Source organism: Malurus melanocephalus, unplaced genomic scaffold (assembly GCF_030028575.1).
Source record: "Malurus melanocephalus ecotype Western Australia unplaced genomic scaffold, MMel_1.1 scaffold_381, whole genome shotgun sequence".
NCBI classification, from domain to species: domain Eukaryota; kingdom Metazoa; phylum Chordata; class Aves; order Passeriformes; family Maluridae; genus Malurus; species Malurus melanocephalus.
Genome location: NW_026623613.1, coordinates 332,830 through 353,997, shown reverse-complemented (window position 1 = coordinate 353,997; position 21,168 = coordinate 332,830). Strand labels below are relative to the sequence as shown.

At 44.6% G+C, this 21,168-nt stretch overlaps 1 protein-coding gene across 1 annotated transcript in view; it reads right to left on the bottom strand.

The window, feature by feature from the left end:
* The window catches only part of UBE2O (ubiquitin conjugating enzyme E2 O), a 62,155-nt gene that overhangs the window by 23,418 nt on the left and 17,569 nt on the right, over positions 1 to 21,168 (bottom strand). The window contains exons 2-3 of the mRNA XM_057378924.1: positions 5,480 to 5,539; positions 264 to 374 (exon numbers count right to left, since the gene is read on the bottom strand). Coding sequence (XP_057234907.1) covers positions 264 to 374; positions 5,480 to 5,539 — 171 coding nt within the window. The remainder of the gene's footprint in view (positions 1 to 263; positions 375 to 5,479; positions 5,540 to 21,168) is intronic.

Genomic DNA, 21,168 nt, shown 5'->3' with positions numbered 1-21,168 from the left:
ACACAACTTAATGTCAGTCTGGTCCTTCAAGACAATTTGGTCTCAGCAATGTGATAAGAAATACAGAACAGATGGGGAGATGAGGAGATGCTGCATCATCTTCTCCCAGGGAAGCTGCTTGCAGCAAGATTAAAATAAAACCAAACTGCAGATGCATTGTGCACAACATGGATGCTTCGCCTTCAAGAGMGACTTGAAGTGCAGCAGCATCCCTCCAAACCACCAAGGCCCGACTCCCTCAGGTATTTTGGCTGTGCTCTCACCCAGATATGGTGCAGGTCTTTGCTGTTGACAGGGTAGAGGATGCAGTTGGTTCCCACCAGCTTCACAGCACACTCTATGTTGACGTCAATTACAGTTCCACACTGACTGTCCTGAAAACACCAAAGGGAAAAGGGGTTTGTTACCTGAGGAAGGTCCTACATACAAATGTAGGTGTTTTTGTACAAGTTGTAAGTGCAGAGACAAATATATTTTAAGACTAAACCCCTTCTTACCTTTTGAGCCCTCCTTCTGCAGKGGCATTTCACATGACACTATGAGAGCTCAGGTGAGATCACTAKTACAGACCTGTAGTGTTTTCTTCCCAGTTAGAATCTGAAATGGCTGCTAAAGCAGGGACTCCTGCACCTGATCAAATAAAACCACGCTATTCAGGTGACTGGTATTTACTTGCTTTAAAATCTGCCTGGCTCCCTGATCTGTTCAACTGAGTGAACTTCTGCAGCTCCACAGGACCATCCTGTAGTTACTGCCCTGAGTCAGCAAAGACAGGGGTAGATCAGCAGCAAAACAGAAATTCTTTAAAGCTGTTGTGACTTTATTTCACAGGGAAAATAAATAATAATTTGGCAGGACAATATAAATGGTCTTTATTTTCTGCCATACTGARAAAAAGAAATCTGGCACCTTTGGTCAAATTTCAAGGTTTGCAGCCAGATAATTTACAGTTGGTCTAATTATAAGACMGTTTGTCATTATCTCCCTCACTTTCTAACGAAGTTTTAATCTTTTTTTTTGTCCCCAAGAAAAGCAGGCATGCTGTCAGGAGCCTTCTGGGGGCAGCTTGGCGGGGAGCACACAATGTGCACATTGCTCACACATATGGTGAAGGCCTGCAAGGAAGGGCTGCTAACCCAAACACCGTCAAAGGCAGCAGCTGCCCCTGGCTTCCTGACAGCTGGGACAATCGATATTCTTATTTATTAAAGACCACAAGTCCATTATCAAAGCTGACTGAGGGCCAGCATGACAAGTGCTCTGGTATGAGCTGTCCTTATCTCAAACATCAAGGTCTCTGCTCCAGCAGGACTTGAGCACAACACTCAAAGGGCTTATACCCTGCAAGAAGTGGATTTGTTTGCTCAGTTCTGTTCTTTCAACCACGGGAAATGTTTAGTCAAGGCTTTCACTCAGAGCCCCAGGCAGCCCTTGTGGGAGTTCAGGAGTTTGTTGGTGCTCAACTCACTCAGTCTCATCTTGAGGACTGGCAGYTGGAGCACAGACACCCAGGGTAATTCCTGGACAGATTGCTCAGCCCTTTTGGTTGCCTTGCTTTCCACCTGCCTGCTCAAGTCCTCTGCTCACACCACACCAGCCCGGTGCCCTGCAGCCCCGAGGCTCCCTGGCAATGGCATCAGGAGAGTGGGACCAGCCCCGGGCAGAGCTGTGCCAGCACGGCCASGAGAGCCAGGCTGGCAGAAACCAAAGCAGCAGGGGCTCATTCCCTCCAGCTGCTCCACAGATCACTCCCATTCCTTTCCAGAAGGGCTGGGAAGCAAAGGGAGCCTTTCCCAGCTTCAGCTCCCTCACAACAGACTGCAGCTAAGCTTGTTGCCTGCAGAGGCTGCCAGGAAAGAGCCCAGCAGAGCTGTACCATAATTCTCACCTGAAAAGGGCTGGTCAGAACTACAYTGGCTTCACAACAGCTGCTGCCAGCACGATTGGAGCTGTGGGATGAGTGAGGCTGCTCAGACATGGCACCTGCTCAACAAACCCACAGCTTCTGCAGGATACAGCACAGCCACCTGCCTCGCTTTTCCTCCAGAATAAGCTAAAATAAGTATATCCACACCATCCTTTGGCTGTGTTTTGCAGTTCAGGCCCTGTGTTTCAGACTGYTTGCTAGAAAGAACCAAAAAACCCTCAAGAAACAAATTCCTTGCCTTACACTGTGCATTTCAGAATTAATTTTTCCTTTATCAGCAGCCAGCATGACAGCAGCTCTGAGACATGATACAATCCAGCACCTGTGATTTCTGTGGATCATATTGTCTAAACCTCTTTAATGGATGGTGAAAGAACAGCAAGCAATAAAACCAGGACTGGAGTGACTGATGTACTCCAACACCCTCTGCATGTTCTCTGAGTTTCYCCATGGAGAAGGCACCTAAACCACCATGAAGGTGCCTCCCACCTAGCACAGTTGGGTGCTATTAGTCATAGGCAAGAGCCCCAGGTTTAGCTCAGCTCRCTTCTCCTTCCAGTTGTAAAATACTTGAACAAGAGCAGAGCCAAAGCTGTGGTTCAGAAATCAGAGATCAATGTTGTGAGCAGCCCCAGGACCTACAGGGCTGTTGAGTCACAGCTCTCCTCCCTCATCCTGCCAGTGCACCTCCCTTCATTATGAGTTTATTTATTTCACTGTCACATGAAACATTAGCCTGTGACAAGGGAGGCAGATTTGCAGACTGAGGGGTTCTGCTGAATCACTCTGAGATTATAGCAGTGCTCAGCAGTGCAGTCCCAGAGAGAGAYGTTGCCATCTTTTCTCATCTTCCAGGGCAGGTCCACAGCCGGGCACAGTTCAAACACACCCATCCTTTCGTTAGCTGACCACTTTAAAGGAGGGGCCAAATAAGACGGGCTGACATTTCACAGTTCTGTTACGAAAATCAATTTCCATCAACCCCAAACAGCAGAACTGGGAAAGGGAGGTGACTGAGCTGCGTTAGGAGAGCTGATGGGTTCAAGCCCCACTCAATTCACAATAAAGTGCACTCCCCGGACCTTCCTCCTGCTTTTTCTGGTACCCTAACATCATGCACTGCACTGGAGTTACTGAATATTTAAGCAGTGAATGGATTCCTTCCCCACCAGAGACACAGCTTTAAGGCAGACCAACGAACTCCAATCCAAGAAACACAGCCTTCAAAATCCTGTGTCTTCTACCTCCCATCCTTCCACTCTTTCCCKTAGCACTCTCTTTTCTAGTAAAAGGATCTTTACACCACCCTTATTCCTTTGTTTAAAAGGGATAGCATARCCCAGCACCCTTTGAAGCAACAAAATCCAGGTGTCTGACAGATTACAGACCTACCTTTTATCTTTTCCTCAAATTAGCATATCACCTGGAAAAATGAACTCTGCCACTTTTCCTGCTTCTCATCCAGCTGGATTAGACTTTCAGGCCCAACTGCATTCAGTGGAAATGATTTCATTATATGCATTTCCCCCTGAAGCAGTCTTTCCCCACGCTCAGTGCTCGATGAGAAGCACATGGATTTGAGTCAGCTCTCCTCTCTTGAGGAACAGAGGATTTCGAGTCCTTCCCGCTCAAGGTTAAAAACAAGCCCTAAGAGAGTGTGTTGAATACAGAATAAGTTCCACATTCTCYATTTGCCAAGCCAACTGGCGCAGGGCAACCATCCCACATCCGGGATTTGGCAGGCTGACACTTGCAGGTTTTCTATTTTAAACGCTCCTGTAATTTTTGGAATATATCTGGTTAGCAAGTGAAGGATTTCTTTGGGATAAAAGAGYTTTATTGTTTAATTTACCAATAACATTTAAAATATTTGAGGGTAGGGAAGGAAGCATAAGCCATCCTCGGATTTATTATGCTTTTTAATAGAAAGAAGAAATTGAGTTATAATCTCACCATTCCATCAATTAAAAAAATGAAATTATTGGCCACTACTACAAAGGTCAAGCAAATGCCATGATTTAAACATGCAAACAGACAAAAATGAATGTGCAAGACAACTGCTGGGTACCTATCTACCAAAACATGTGCAGCAAGCCAGGGGAGCCAATTTCTGCTCAAATGAGTATGGAAATTGCAAACAAAAGGAGCACATGCATGTTTGCCAAGAGGAGAACAACCTGCTGTCCTGAAAGCTTAARATGACTTTAAGAAGCTCTGGATAACAAACAGCTGAGAGATAGGACTCAAAGCATCCCCCTGAGTGAGAAGAATATACTGAAGGCTCCAGCTGTGCCAGGTACAACACTGTGAACAGCCGATAATTCCATTTTCCACCTGTTCATTGTTTTGCATTGGGACTCTATCATAAAGCTGCAGTTTTAGAAAAATACGTTGACTCCAAATTTCCATTTCAAACAACGATTAAATTTCTTAAGGAGGTATTTTGTTTCAGCAATTTTCAAATTATCCTTCAAGCCTTTTCATTCTTTTTTTTTCTTTGTAATATTCTGTGAAAAAGGGGCGGGTTTACTTTCATTAATTGACAAAAAAGGCTTTATTTAAAAAAAAAAAACCCAACCAAAACAAAAACCCAAACAAGTCACCCAAGTCAGAGAATAGCCTTCTCTATCCCTGCACCAGGCTGCACACCATGTGGTGCAACTGCAGCAGTTAGTGGCCAGCTGCTTCCTTCATCACAGCCTTGGTAGCCACATTGCTGGAAGCAAGTCAAGAGAAGATAGAGGCAAGCACATGGCAGGGCCATATGGCTCAGGGTTAGAGGTTAACTCTGAGCCACAGCAAGAAACTGCCAGCCTTGCTGAGCTCCTAAAGAGAGCACATCCCCTCTGAACATGGATACTCAACAACCTCCCAAGTATCTCCCACATAAAAAACAAATCCACGCATCTGTGATAGGCACAAATGCCATACAAACTGGAACAGAGTGGCTGGGACATAGAATAGTATCCAGAAAGAGCAAAGGGAACAATTATCAGCTGCTGTTTAAGATCCAGATTGCTTGCTGTCAACCTAAGTGGTGTTGGATGCTCCAGCAGTGTTGGGATTTGTTGTATTTCTGGGAGAAGCTGGAAAAGCTGCTGCTTACTGTAGATTGTGAGGTCTCCCTGAAAATATTCCCTTCCAGTTCTCTACCAGAGCACACAGAGAGGCAAAGGCAAGCAGCAGATGTGGGACCTGCCTCCAGACCAACCTCCCTGTTAGGTCTGGGAGAGCAGGTCCACAGTCCCCACATCTCAGAATGGATTAATTTAAAACTTTAAGAATGGCAGCATAGACAGGCTTCTTGTCTCATTCCCTGACCATTACCATTATCTCCTGCTTGCCCAGGAGACTTTGCAGATATGCAACTGTAGAGAGACAACCTCAGCAGAGTTCCATTTTCACTGGATGCAGCTAAGWCTATCCAACACACTAAAAATAGAACATGCTCAAAGCATTATTGCCCAGTTCCATTCAGGCAATTTGGCAAGTCCTAGAAATCCATGCAGCAGTATCACAATCAAAAAGGAACAAAGGAAAAAGAGCACTTACACTGGAGCTCATGTGTCTGACCACATCTCGAGGGACCACTGAGCGATCTTCAAGTTTCAGCTAAGGAGAGAAGGAGAGATTGGCTTTAGTGACCCCAGATGATACCCAGTCAGAAATAACATGACAAATACAAATGCACAGCATCCCAACCCTCCAGACTGAGGAGGATTTCAGCAGAGGATGCTGAGGCACTTCTATACACAGTTAATCCCCTTGGCACATTTGCAAAATCCAGTTGACAGGTTTGAAATCAGCAAGCAGGGGATCCATCCACGACTGTGCTCTAAGTCAGCAGACACATCAAAAAGGGTGCAGACATTGACTCATTCATCCCCTTAAGTCTCCCTCTCCCCTTCCTCTGCCGGCACCACGCATCATTTCCTACCCACATCCAGTCTATGTAGTAGAGAAGACAGAAGACACACGAAGCAGCACACAYACCACAGTTCTGTGTCTCATCCTGCATACTTCTCACCCAAGATATCCCCAAACAATGGAAAGCCCGTTTGGCCTAGAAGCAAGGTTCTGTACAGTAAGAAGTTTTGGCTGGCAGGTGAATAGGGGACAAGTCCACTGCAGCAAGCACTTGTCTTGAAAAAAAAAAGGTAAAGAAATGGCTGTTTCTGCACTTAGAAGATCTCAGGTCCATGCAAGTAACAAAACATCAATAAGACCATGGATAATGTCAAAGCACTGCTCAGCACTGCTCATTCCAACTCCTGCTAAAGCACTTGCTGGCAAAGAGCTCATTCTGGCAACAAAGAATGTCATTGGACCATCCTTACATACCCTACAGCAGCTCACACAGACCTTTGGGCACCAGGAGTGGAAATRTTTATCACTTGATTAATCTCTGGTGATTAACCAAGTGATGGCCTTCCAAAAGTGGCCCTTCATCTGTTTCAGTGACCTCAAGACTACTTACAGGCTATTTCATTAAGTGTTTTCAACAAGCTTAAAACTATAAAATGCAGCTGCCATCAAATACACTAAAACAATACATGTGGGATAATGTCCTAAGGGAGGCCACAAGACTGAATTCCAATTTCAGGCTTGCTCAGCCTCCCAGTAACTCAGCACTCAGCTAAAGTCTCCCTCTGCTGAACAGGAAGAAGCCTCATCTGCATTTTGGTGATGCAGAAGGTATCTGCATTGGAACATCACTCTGAGCCCTGCAAACACACTAATTACACACCCCCTGCTCTGGGAAGTGCCACATGAATGCACCATCAGGCACAGAGCCTCTTTCACATCTCTCTTTCAGAGCCYACCATGTCACTATTGCTGCATTCCTGGCTTTTCCTTGTTCATCCCCAGCCTGAAATCCACTGTGCTTTCTCAGCATTTCATCCTAACCCATTCCCTGGCTTAGAGCCTGCTTTTCTAAATTAGACAAATCTATAATCCAAGAACAGGATCCAGAATCAAACCAATCTTCTTGACTGTGTGTTTCAGTAAGAGAGGAAGAAACCCAGCCAGCCAGGCTTTTAGACCCAACTTCTTGAGTCAGAACCACACCGGAGTGGGAAACCTGAAGCTCACAGCCCATTTCCAGATTGTAGAAGTGTTTTCATTGCCTCCCACATCTCACTGGGGTATATAGACAGACATCAATTTTTATATTGCTTTCTAAAATTATTTGTTGAAGTAAGTACTGTATAGGCAGCCATTGAACATCCAGAATCAGCCTGCAACATTCACATTCCAGTAAGTGCTCAAGCATGAGCAGCAGTCAGGGTATTTTAACTGAAGTTATCTCGCTGCAGAGCTCCAAATGTATGATTGTATTTCATTTCAACATGCATTAGAGCTTAAATTGATGCATTATATTTCAACACATCACTGAGCCTTACTGCTCTGTTCCCTGTGATGAAGCCTCAAGAACYCAGACTGAATAAAGGTGATTCAATGTTACCCAGCAGCAGCAATATTTCTGGGTTAGTCAATGCAGGTAAATCACAGAAACTGTAAATCAGCAGCATTTCCATTTTGTGATCCTTCCTCAAGAATATAATCACACTAATTCTTCCCTAAGCAAAGCATGAAACTTTCTCTGCAGGGGAACTGTATTTAGCCTATTTTCAGGTCTCTTGGTTTATAAAGGCAGCACAACTATTTTCAGCTTCATGCRCCAGACCCACCTGTCTCAGCTGCAAGGAAAAGCAAGCCAAGGAGTAGGCAGAATGCCAGCATCAACAATAAATACTTCACAKGTTTGTTGTGTCACGAGAGACTGTCTAAACCCACAAGAAACCCAACCAAAGGAAGCTGGAATAACTGCTGATAAACACAATAGTTCAGTCATTCCTCCTGTCCCCTTTTACAACCAAAGTGATGTGATCATCAACTGATGGACAGCCCCCTCCCTCAGCACTGAGGGAATTCTGTTGCAGAAGCACTTTTAAATAGGTCCTCACAGCTCAGTTGCTATATTTACCTCCATGAAAGTCAGTATTAACATGGCTGGGTTTATGTTCTAGCCACGTGCCTTGGTTAAAGCCCCAGAAATGAGGAATAGCAGTTTCCCAGAGATGCTATGTGGAGTTTTATGTTCCTGTGTGCCAAGCTGGGCTCCCTCTTCAAATGCAAGATGTRTTTTGTGTTGTCTTTTTAAAAAATAAATTCACTATTATGAATGTTAAATAAGGCAAACCAAAGACACTCATCACTGCACACATATTTTACCCTGATGGAAAAGGATGACACAGCCAGCCTGGGGTCACTTACGCTCCTTAGGGCCTTGACTGCAAAAAGAAGTGGYAGAATAGCTCTGGCCCCATTTATTTCCTTTGCTATTCAGATGTTCTCTTGGTGTTCAGCACTGAATCAGTGCCTGAGCTCCACAGCAAATTTACTCATCAAAAGGCAGCAGCTGCAATCTGGAGAACACCTGATACTTCACCAGGGCTGATGATGCTCTCAAGCCACACACAGCAGGAGGGATACACAAATTCTGATTTTCTGCATAGAGAATAAGCACCAACAGGACCATGTTCCCCTTCTCAGCTGAGTCATCTCATCTCAAATGAAATAAGGGAGTCATCAGGACTTACACCTGGRACTGGCCAGACTGGGAGAGGGCAGACATTTCCACTGAGCACTAACTTATTAAGCCTTGGGAGCTTACTGCTTTCAACCACTTGCCTAATTTCTTATTACAAACTTGTCATTTGAAACAAGATCTTTGTGGTTTGGGTTTTGTTTGTTTAAATTAACAGCAGAGGTTGAGAGAGATGTCTGTGAAAGAAAACTGGATCCTCAATTTTGCAAACAATTTGGCAGTGAGGCATAAACATCCCTGGGCAGGGGTGGGCTAAACTCCCACTGTAACTCTCTGGGTTTAACCTCTCAACTCCACTGAACAAACACAAGACATGATGCCAATTTTCATCTCAACAGCTCCCTTCTGACAAGGGCTCAAAACCAGAGCAATTTGCTTTGAAGATTTGGACTAACCACCGGTGCCAAGTATAGTGGCAGGTAAACAGGCAACAATCACTTCTGAAGTTCAGTGGCAAATAATAGAGGAGTTGCTGAGATTGATATAGGGACAACTAGCCCTGGCTGGTGTGAATCCAAACAAACTGAGCACTGGAGATACTCAGTAGTRGCATAAATCCCATGTCACTCTCTGCATACCTAAAGCAGAGGTTAAATTCACTGACTAGCAGCTCAGGTTTGCTTATAACATCATTGGTACCCAACAGTGAACAAAAACACTTCCACACAGGCTCCAGCTACCAGTGTCACCATCCCCCAGAATGTTTTATCCAACAAAGGATTCAGGATGACACACTCATGCTTGTTGCCAGCACATCCCTTCCTTTCCTATTCCCAGACAGTTTCTTTTCTGCATGGGGCAGGAATCTTGGTATTTCACTTCAGGAGACATAGAAGAAGGTAACTCTGCCTGCAAAGAGCATTTTGGTTTGCTGCCACATTTCACTCCAGGCAGGAAATGCTGTCACAGGAGGCAGTGATGGACAAACTGTTCCCTGCCCCAAACACCCCAAGAACAGAAGGTGGGGACAAGTTTAACACAGAAGAGAAGCTGAATGCATTGACATGCAATCCTTGGTTGCTCAGTCTGAAATATGCCAGGACACAAATTCCTTCAGAGGAGCTGACTGCTCCACCTTGCAGGCTCAACCCACGCTGGGACACCAGGAAAGACAGGAGACCTTAGCACTGTGACTCAACACTCAACTACACATAGATTTGGGAGCACACCTTTCACCTGGATAGTCATGGTTTTATAGCTGCATTTCTGCTCAGCTGCCCAGCAACAGAGAGCACTCTGGCTGTGGGAGAGGGCACCTGATCCAGTGTAAATGCTGCCAATGCCAACTCACAGTGTTAAAGTTCATGCTCGGCCAGTGCTGTCTCAGATTCTGATGCACAAGTCTRTAAGGAGCAGCTGAGTGAGCTGGAGAGGCTGAGCCTCAAGAAAAGGAGGCTCAGGGGGGACCTTTTCCTTCTCCACAACTCTGACACAAGTTGCAGCCAGGTGGGGGTCTGGCTCTTCTTCCAAGCAACAGGACAAGAAGAAACACCCTCACATTGTGTCAGAAAAGGTTTAGACTGGRTATCAGGAAAAGTTTCTTCATCAAAAAGGCTGTCAAGCACTGGCACAGGCTGCACAGGCAGTGGTGGACTCACCATACCTGAGGGATTTAAAAGGTGGCAGCTGTAGCACTTGGGGACATTATTCAGTGGTGGGCTTGGCAGTGCTGAGTTAATGGTTGGACTCAAGGGTCTTTTCCAACCTGAAGAACTGCAATTTCTGATCAATAAAGAATAAAATTTGCTCCACAGTGATAGTGTGATGCTACAGCCTCTACCTCCAACTCAATCACTGTGGTGACAACATCACTTCCAATTCCAGATGCATTCCAAATTTCATCCTCCAAAACAGGAGCTCTGGAAACAAGCTCATATGGATGGAGGCAAAAAAGCACACAAACATGGCTAACTGCTTATAAAAATCTCAATACAAGGCACCATTAAAAAAAGGAGGAAAGCACAATGCTGGAGGTGAAACTCTATATGCTGACCTGAACTCTGATGTATGATGGTTGAGATGTTTATTCACCTATGAGTCAGAAGTGAATTATCTATTATAGAAGCTGCTTCTGCCTCTGGAATTAAACAAGGACTAGGCCAGAATGGCCACCATGAGGGCAGRGAAGCCAGGCTGTGACTTGCAGGGATCTGTCACTGCTATTCAGTCTGGGCTACTTGTCCTTCTCACAGGTCCCAGCACTACTCTCACATATTTTATGTAACTGAACTCATTTAAAGTATAGTTCCCAGACTCTGCCCCACAACTGTAAACAAAAATAAGTAAAAAAGAAGAAATTACTTGTAATTTTGTGAAACTTGTTTTGAGTTTTCTCAATGGGATGAAGAAAGAAAGTGTGAGGGGAAAAACAATAATGCCCTCTGGATGTATTACCATTCTATGGCCTCCTTTTTAGTCAAGCAAAGATTTTATTCACAGAAAACATATCACACTTGTCTTTTTGTGACAATAGGCATACATTGTGATGGAGGAGAGATGAACTAAGTMCATGATTTCTGTTCAACATCAACGGTTAGGACTTTAGACTCAGTATCAAGGTTTTTTTTAAACTACACTGGAAGCTTCTCCTGGCAAGTCACTATGTGAATCTCTTCTGGAGTTAAAAATTAATCCCTTCTCTGGGACATCCCTCCAGCACACCATGACTGCCAGCGTCCAAAAATCCCCACATTAGCATTTTTGTTTTGAAGGGACAGCACCTACTTGAGAGCTTGGAAATTGCCATGGAAACACGTAACATCAATGCTCAGAAGATGAAGAAAACCCACAGGTTAAGAGCAAAAACAGGGAAAACAGCTACTGCAGCAACAGGTTACAAGGCACCACAAAGCTCTCCAAACCCCAGTACAGAGCTCATAAGCAGTTAAAGCTAAATCCAAATGCCTGGTGCTGGGGAAAGGTAAAACCTTGCTTCATTGAGCTGAAAGCCAGGCTCCTTGGAGGCATTCTGAAAGATCTGATGGCCTCTCAGCACCACTGAAAGTGGACAGAATGCACCACATTTCCCATTTCAGGTTTCTAAACCTGAAAGCAAATAGATCCTTTTCTCCAATCCTGAAGGTGTGACCTGGAAACCTCCACTGAATGCACTGRTTAGTGACTGGGACCACTGCAGGGCTCTTACTGGAGGTTAAGAGGAAACTTTCCTACTACATGTAGCAAGTCCTGGCCACCTCCAGCTTCAGACCAAGGCACCMGGAGAAAATAAAGCAGCTCCAGAGCTGCCTTGGCACTCTGTGGGATGGTTGCTCATGGAAGTGTGCAGGAGAGAGCACAGCTGGCAGCAGCCAACCCAACTCAGCATCCCCCAATTTTAATTTTTTTAACTCCAAGGTCTGATGACATGCCCCTATTCACTTCCACTCAAACACCAGTGTAGCAAWCAACTCAACACAAGCTGTTTTTATTTTGAATCTAGATGAGGTGTCTAAAAAAGCAAGTCAGCTGTCCAAATATARCATGTACAACAAGTTAGATGACAAAGGTTCAGAAATTCAATGACCCAGAAGATCTGAAGCCAAGATATTTTAATATCATTTCAGTAACAACACATTACCAATGGCATCACATACTCCTCTTGGAAAAATATGTTCCACATCCAAAGTTCACTTCCCTTGAAACGCTTCTGTTACATTGATCAGATTGCATTGCACATGAGCAGTTGTAAAAAGCAGGAGAGACGACAAAGCAAGAGCAGAGAACCCCTTGGAAGCTCAGATTTGATTCACACTGTGACATTTGAAGTGGCACGCGTTACTTCACTTCTAACTGGAGGTTTCCAGCCATGCTGGGTTTTTATGGGAAAGAAAGATGGGAAAATGGGACAGAAGACAGATTACTAGACACTTAAGACTCCTGAGAACTAAAATTCTACTACCCAGAAGAGCTAAACAATGAGCTACACAACACAGAGTGTTTTAAAAACAACCCTTGAGGGATGCAGCTGCAAAACTATGAAAATTAGTTGTACAAACGTTCTGCCCATGCCATCTCTTGGCTACTCCTATATGGCAAGCAGAAGTAGTCTGTGGCTCAAAAAATTCAAAATCTGCTTGAGACAGGAGGCTGTGGAGACTCCTGTGTTACTTACAGAAGAATTATACCTTTCTGGGGCAAGGTTTAAGTTTCTACCAGCTCAAGTACTAAATGTAAGAGTGGTAGGTGGCTTCCAACACCACCACAGAACAGAGCTGGTCACTGCTCTGCTACATAAAATAATGCCTTTAGATCATAGAATCATCATCACAGAATGCTTTGGGCTGGAAGGGACTTCAAAGACCATCTCATTCCAACCCCCTGTGACAGGCAGGGACACCTTCCACTATCCCAGGTTGCTCCAAGCCCTGTCCAATCCAGCCTTGAACACATCCTGGGATGGGACAGCCACAGCTTCTCTGAGCAACCTACAGACACATGGAGATTTATAGCCATTTTACTACAGCATCACACTGCATTTGCATAATATCACAATACTGCTTGTCATCTAAAAGCACTCAAAGAATCACAAAAGGAGAAAATATTTGAGAGTTACTCAGGTATTGCATCAGGAGATTAAAAAATTGTTCAACATGACTAATATGAGTTGTACTGAACTAACTCTCAAAAACCTTGAGTGACTCAGGAACACACAGTTCCTTTTGGTTTGGTCAAAGCAGGGGAAGGACAATGAGCAGGATCTTTGTTTCCTATATTCTGCATAAGAGTCCAAAAGCTTGTTCATGAGGCTGCTTTGGGCAGTGCAAAACACCCTTCTGTGAAAGGTCAGGTTGATGATTAACTTCAAGAGTAGGAAGGACAGAAGCGAGGTCGGCAAGGGGGTGCTAAAATACTCCCCTGATCTGAAATAAATGCTTCAAAACACTTCACAGAGGCTAAGATGAAACCAAGACAGCTTTGCATCACAGCAGCTCTACCTGCAGGCAGTCACCTGATCACAGATTACAATTCTTTTGTTCACGAAACCAGCAGCTCTGAATCTGCCAATCATCCAACACTCAGCACATCCACAGCAGCACAAACTGAGAGTCAACACTAAGCCAACCCCAAGTAGTGCCTGTTACCTGCAAACTACTGTGGATTGATCATACAGTTTGGGCATAACATTGTTTTCAGAAAACAAGAAAAAAGCATGGCCTAAAGCAGAATTTCCTAATTAGCTYATGAAGATCCCATCAGTGGTAGGGGTGAACACAGCAGTTTCCAGCTCCCGGCCTGCACACACTGCTCTAAAACACTTGCCAGTCACCAGCTGAATGTCTACAAAACTCTAAACCCCCTATACTAAGGGAGCATGATTTTTTATCTAATTACACACRAATTATATCCAGGGCTCCCAGCGCCAGGCAGCACCTGCCATTATGTAAGGAGTCACTGAGCAAACACCAGGCAGGTGAGTTCATGGAAGGCAGCAGAGAAAAGAAGCCACTGCAACACCCACAGGACACCAGGCAATCTGAAAAATGAGAACTGGCTCCACATCMCTGTTCCTTTTTGACACTGCTAGAGGTGCAGGAAGGTTTGTAACACAGCAGCTTCAAAATCCAGCTGTGTCATTAATTCTGATAATCTCCCAACGCTGAGAAGCCTCCCTCGGGACCTGSAGCTCTCATAAGACAAAGTGACAGCTCTGTAATTTGTCTTTATGACATATTATGGAGACACAGAAACCTGAATTCACTCACTTGAGTCCCTTTCAGCTTCAGCCTGAAGCTTCCTGAGTCTTCCCTATTTTCACATCTACATGCAATGGACTTGTAGCTACTTTTGTTCCTGTCCACATTTCTGACCACACCAATCTATTGTTTTTTATCCTCTACATTRTTTTTGGGTAATAAAGTACAAAACTACTTTCACAGCAAAGGTCTGGTCTTTCAGTCATAGCCAAATAATGCAGGATCTTCCCCTCCTCGCAACAAATATCACCTTTGAGCCTTCTGGCWGAAAGACCCTGAAAGATTCTACTTTCCTTTTCCAAGAGGAGGAATTTGGTTAAAAAGTCTGAACAAAWCACTGGATGAAACAAAAGTTCACTGTAATTATAACATGGGTAAATGCTGYGCTTTGGAGCAGAAGAATCTGGCTTTAACAGAACTCTTTTACTACGCAAAAGTAAATCTTTTACTTGGATTTCCCTTGTCCAAGAAGTATTATTTATCTTACTGGCAACAAATCACTTCTGTGGCTCTGCATATTTTTCTGTGGCTCTGAATATTACATGACATTTTGGAGAACACAGACAGATTCCCTGKCCTAGTGAATGCACCACTCTGAAAACAAAGTACAAGGCAGTAATTCAAGGGAAGGAAGATAACACAACAGGAAGGTTACTGGGTTGTTATTTAAACGAAAAGAAGTAGCTTTGGGAGCATTTCCCAGAAGAGAGAATGTGGCTGGGAGAGAGGAGGATCCTGGAAGCAGAAAAGCAAAGCTGCATAAACAACAGCCACTCTGAGCTCTTCACTATCCTCAGCCTCACTTTTCTATCTGGTGTGCAAATGCTGAACACCACCACACACCCCCATGTGTCAGCCTGGGTTAGATGCCCGAAAAAGGGGGAAAGAAGCAAAGACAACCTGGTACCTAAAGAAAAAAATTACAGAAACGTTTGACTTTATCCAACCTTGTCACCAAGCACTGTTTGTTCAAACAGTACATTCCATATACTCACTCCCAACAAACAATAACCAGGACTTTCATCTGGGAGCCCAATCAAACCCTGTGTATGCAAAAAGGTTTACAAAACTTTAGGGGAAATAAAAATAGAAAGTAAAAATAATTCAGGAAGCATGAATATAATGATGCTCTATACAGCTRAAGATATGCAAGGATAAAACTTAGAAGTACATATATATGATTAACAAAATATATAAAGATCTCTCAAGAGAAGATTTAGTGACTAGGAAGTGACTTAGAGTCTTATGGGGAATCTTTCAAAGACGTCCCCAGTTACAGAATTTAATCTAAATRTTGGATTTTAGTTCTTAGCAGTTTATAGTAAAAAATTATCTCCCTTCTCGGTGTTTACAGTTCTYGTCTCATATACTCAGTCCTCTGGGTACAGCAGTTCTGGGAACATCAGCTATTAGAGGAAAGACAAAAGAATCATCTCCAGGTGCAATGTCCCAACAGCATGGATGATTACAYGACCCCCTCTCTGATCTTCTTGGAGTAAGATGGCTGATTGAAAACAATACTCTCCTACCACCTCTGCCTAAGAATTTGAGGARAGCTTGACCAAGAGCAGTGCTCCAGCACCAGATGGCACTGTTACCTGAGGAAAACCGCAGGAGACTGGAGTTAAGGCACAGGAGAAGCTGCTTGGGAGCAGTAAGCAGACAAGTGGACAACATTTTATCCACACATCAGCCAGAACTTCTCACAGAGGCTGCCTCAAGGCTCCCTCAGAAGCACAGATCAGAAGCTGCAATCCCCAGGGAGAAAACTGCTGTGAGGAGCCCAGCAGCTCCACACATGCCTGGGCTCAGCTTGTCAAGAGATGCCTGGTTCCAAAAGGACCTAAGGAATGGCTGCAGAGGCTTTGGTGAACACCTGAGCATGCAGCTGAAAGCAATGGCTGTATTGCTCCTTTGGCAGCATCTGGGCAAGTCTAAAGGAGGTGCATTTGACTGCTAGAAGAGACTGCCCTGAGGTAAAGCTCACCCGGATGCTGACACCATCCAGTGTGACAGGAAGAAGAGAAGCCCATTTCAGCCCCCGGTCTGGATTCCCAGGATTCCCAACAGCCCACTATTTTAACTTGCCAATTAAGCTGTGTTCCTCCTTGTGTGCAAAAATATTCTGTTCAGTAGCTCTTTCATTTACCTGAAGCAAAAGAATTCCTCAAATTATTGCCTTGGGCAGGAGATGGCAGTTATTTTGCAACAGGTTTTCCAGGGTTCTTGCTGGACCTGGATGGATGGGAATGCCATCTGGACAGCATCATGGCACAGAAATTAGTCACTGGCCACTCTGAGCTGCATTTGGGCCACATTGCCAGGTCTGGAAGGAAGAGTGGGGCTGCTCAGACCCCCATATGGCTTTCCAGAGGATAAAAAGGRTGCTGTGAGGAAATCTGTGTGACTGTTGCTGGCCAATTCACTCTCTAAGCACAACAGGTGTATCTCACCTTTCTACATCTTTGGGAGCAGCAGCAAAGAGTATATCCATAAAAAAATACTCCTTTGCTTCATTCCTGGAGCAAACTGAGGGGGCTCTTTTGCTGAGCCAAACTGGATTCTGCTGGTTTGGTGGTAACTGTGCTAGGGCACAAAGCATCCTCCCTCTCCATGCAATCAGGTCAGCAGCGTGCAGGAGAAACTCCTTATTAGCCCACAKCAAAAAATCCACCTTGCAAAAACTGCCAGGGAAAAAGAAGAGGGAGACRTATCAACAGAAAATCACCGTGTCTGCTTTCCAGCTGGTTAGCTCATTTGCTGCTGCTGTGAATACAAACCAGCCATTTAAATTAGCTCCTAATTGTTCACAATTATTCAGACACAGCATAACCTGCAAGAAGGAAGACATCAGGCAAGTAGGAGAGAAAGAATGGTTTCAGATGCCTTAACAAGATTCACATATTCATGCCTTGCAAGTCTCACAGCCTGCCATCTCCAGCAATGCTGCCTCTCTCACAGACCCCCCAGATGTACTTGGCATTGCAGAGGAAGGAGATAATCCATGGGTGTTTCTACACTTCAGGTTTCTACTCTTTCTCGCTCCCATTTTTGGACTGCTTCAAAAATTAAACCAATAATATTTTGGTCTATCCCAGTCGTTCACAGTCTCTGCACACACAGGCAGTTTGAGCAACACTATTTATAAAGCTGCTTAAAATTCTGGACACAGCCGGAGCTCTTTGATAGGATGTCAGCCATGCGACACCCGAACGTAGGAGGTTGACACAGGATGGTTAGTGTAATACAGCCCACTCTCCTTTCCCTTTCTTTCACCCAGAGCCTCCACTACCACCCTCACAGGAGTCCCTTCCCCCACAGACAGCAATGTTTCACAATTGCTGTAATTTTCTCTCCTAGGAAAGAGGGAAGATATTAGTGTGTTATCCTTAAATCCCTAGTGTGCCTGTTTTAGTTCACATGTGAGACCCAATGCAAGTCCAGTCTGCAGGTCAAATTACCTTAGGGGACTGAATGCAGACGTATTTTAAAGAAAAAATTCCCTCATATTCAGCCCTGTTTGGACTCGATGGCTGATCACTGCCACAGAGCCAAAATACTGTTCTAGGTCTAGGARCTTCAGCAAATTTAAAAAACTTGAGCAAGATTACTTTATCAAGTACAGAATCTCCTAGAGGAGACAAAATAACCCTGAAAAGCAATGTATAAATAGCTGTAGCTGAAAGCACAGTAAATGCTGTGTCATGCCACATTCCCAAGTCAATCCCAGGCAGCGAGTGCATGGAGCTGCTCAGCCTCCCTTGTACCTTCTGCGAGTTTCATGCCTGCTCTGGAATCAGAGCATCCCCCTGGAGAAATATTCCTSGTTGATSTCACAYGCAGAACACACTCCCCAAACACACTGCAGTGCCTCAGTGCTCTGTTRCATAGTAGGAATGCTGCATGGACAGACAGGCTGCCTGGAACCCGAGGAGAAGAGGGAGGGCAGTGGATTCCAGAGGCAGATCAGGACCTGGCTAGCTTAGCTGAGAAATACAGGATGCTCAGGCTGGCCTTGGGGGCAGTTCCCACAGCTAGTGATTAAGAGCACTCTGGGGACACTCAAATTTAGCTGTCAAGGAAACTGGCGGCGCTCTCTCCTTGTGAGGACACAGCCAGGGCAGAGGTCTGGGGTCACCTCGCTCCCTCCTGGCACAGAGTGAAGTAAACACTGCTTTAGGAGGTGCAATGGCCAATGCTTGCTCCAAGGCAGAGCAAGCGTTCTGCAAAGGCTTCCTATTAAATAACACGCCTCTCTGAGCCAGCTGGATCCACAGTTAAGTCTGGCATTGCTTAGAAAAAAATAATCAAAGCCTTTACATTCAGCTGAAGCAACCTCTGGAATGCTAGAGACAATCCACCCAAAATGCAGTGACAGTGTGGGTACCCCGTGCATGCATTTATTTCTGATAAACAGCAAAGCCACTCCCCCAGCTCACACTGCAGAAGAGTGTGTGAATGCTACTGGGACAATGCAGCACAATTGCATCATTGCCCAAAAACCTCAGCTGCATTTTCTATTCACTGAAAGAGTTTCAATTATCGCCGCACCCYGCTCCCCGCCCCCCCAATAAATGCTGTATTGGCCATTACAAAAAGGAGGAATAGCCCCTACTGAATCCATACACCAAGCTACAGAAGCCCAGTTATTTCACGGCTGGATTTCTGCAGCCCCTGCACTGTGATATCCCTTTTAGGGAGGTGTGGATCCACCACCTGCGGAACGGCTGGGGAAGACTAAAACATCTCCCMGCCACAGCAGGTTTAATGCACTGCCTCCTGTTCATGCACTCTGTAATACAGAAGCAACCAACCTTCAATTCCTTTCAATAAATCTGAGAAAATCTCAACAAGAACTGGTGACAGTTATGGTACAATAGGGACAGAAATACAAAAGCCGTGCACTTAATACCCCTGGAGCAAAGCCTTGTTTCTCTGCCCTTGCACAGGTAAGTCTACTGGACTGACTTTTTCTTCCTTCCCAACTCAGCCAGAGCAGAAAGCTTTCAACACTGTATTTAAAACTCATCAATGTCATCATACAACACTACTGTATCATTTTGCCTTTGGGTGTTTTCTTGGCTGACTTCTAAACGATTTACTGTAAGCTCTCCAGATTTCTGCCAGCAGCCTGAGACAACCCAGCATTTGCCCAGCAGAACATCCAACATCTGCATGGGAACACCGCTCTCCTCTCCACATTACTCTGCAGGTTCAGCTATTCAGCAGCATATTTGATGTGACAATAATTCAAGGTTATAGCTCGGGGAATCTTCTTTTCTCCCCATCTCCTCCTTGGGAACTAAGCAACCAAGCAGCACATCCAGAGATGGCTCACAGAACTCACCGAGCCCCTGGTGTAAATAAACACTTACAGCAATGGCTCAGGAACCACAGGAGCAATCAAGCCAGATGTTCCCTGGTTTTGTACAATGCACAAACAGTTCACATTCTAAAYCTGCTTGAAGGTAGATTATTAAGTTCTCCTTTACACAGCTTTTAAGGGCAAAATCCTTTCTACCCATATTGATACCTGCCAGTGTGGTTTTCCTCTAGACATAACATATATAGACTACTACAAACTTCCTGTAGGAATATATCTTTATACTCCTCTGCACTGCGCAGGCTCTACAGCCCAACAGCCATAGCRCAATCACAAATTACTGGGAAAAAATATTTCCCAGGATACTCAAAACCAGTTTTCAAGGAAGGCTTATGTGTTTAGGAGACCCAGCATCTGAAGAGTCCCCAGGGGAGTAACATACTTCTAGACCAACCAGAATGCTGTAAAATATTCCATTTTTAACAAGACAAGTGTTTCTGAGGGACCTGGAACTGACCCTTCACTAAAAACATTTCTGAAAGGTCACCTCTTACAGGCAAGCAAGGGGAGATTGACTGTAGGCAGAACTCACCTCAGAGCTGACTGTTTCCCCACAAATGTCAAAGACTAAAGCCTCAGAATTTTCCAAACTGGGGTTTAAAACTATTTTAAGCGATGCTTTGCTGCATCCTTCACTTTGCATATAGATCAGGAAGCTGCTCTTAGCAGGAGAATGCCTTTAGTCTCTTCTTGGCTCAATGTGACAAACATCAAACAGTAACATCACCTGTGAGTTATKTCCATGCAGAGCTGGTTAGAGAAGATGCACTGGGGGATGTAATGTTTGACTTGCAAACTTTGTCAAATGTTTCACATTTATAAACTGGATTTGTTCCCCTGGATTTGTTCCCCTCTAGTCCTTCCCACCCCTCTTCACATGGGCTAGCTTAGCCTAAGGTCAGAGAGGAGCCAAGATCTTTCATCTAAAGCACCTTCACTGCCTCTGTGGACTCTCTCAAGTGTAATCTGGGTGGATGTAAGCAGTTCTACTGAGGATGCCCTTAGAGGAATAAGTGCTCACTCCAGATAGCACAAGCAAAAAGCAGTAAAWGCCCGTTTGCCCAAAGTCAGCAGTTGTGCCTCCAAATGGACACACGGCCAGGCAGTGAGAGGCTTTTCCCCTCCAAAAAAAGCATCCAGAGCACTTTTCACARCAGAAAGGCACCAGGTCCTAGCACAGATGCGATACAGAGTCCTGCACTGTACTTGTGCTAACAGCAAATGTCTTAACCAAGAAATAAAAATACTAAGGACAAATGATGAAGCTAATCCATTACAAAGCCACTGATCCCCATCCTGCAGTGGCTTGATTCCAAGTGCATGCCTTGTACATCTGGATGCTTTTACATCTACACACTGAACAATAAAAACAGTCTGGTGAAAAACTAATCAATAGCCTCCTCTGMAAAATAAATTTTACCTTCTTAAACCAAGTCAGTTATCCTTGACAGGGAGCCCTATATTTCCTGGAAMTGTAATTCACTTGATGCCTACTTCCCGAAATTACCTTTTTTGAGGATATATTGCCATGCACGTATACAGGAGATAAGTG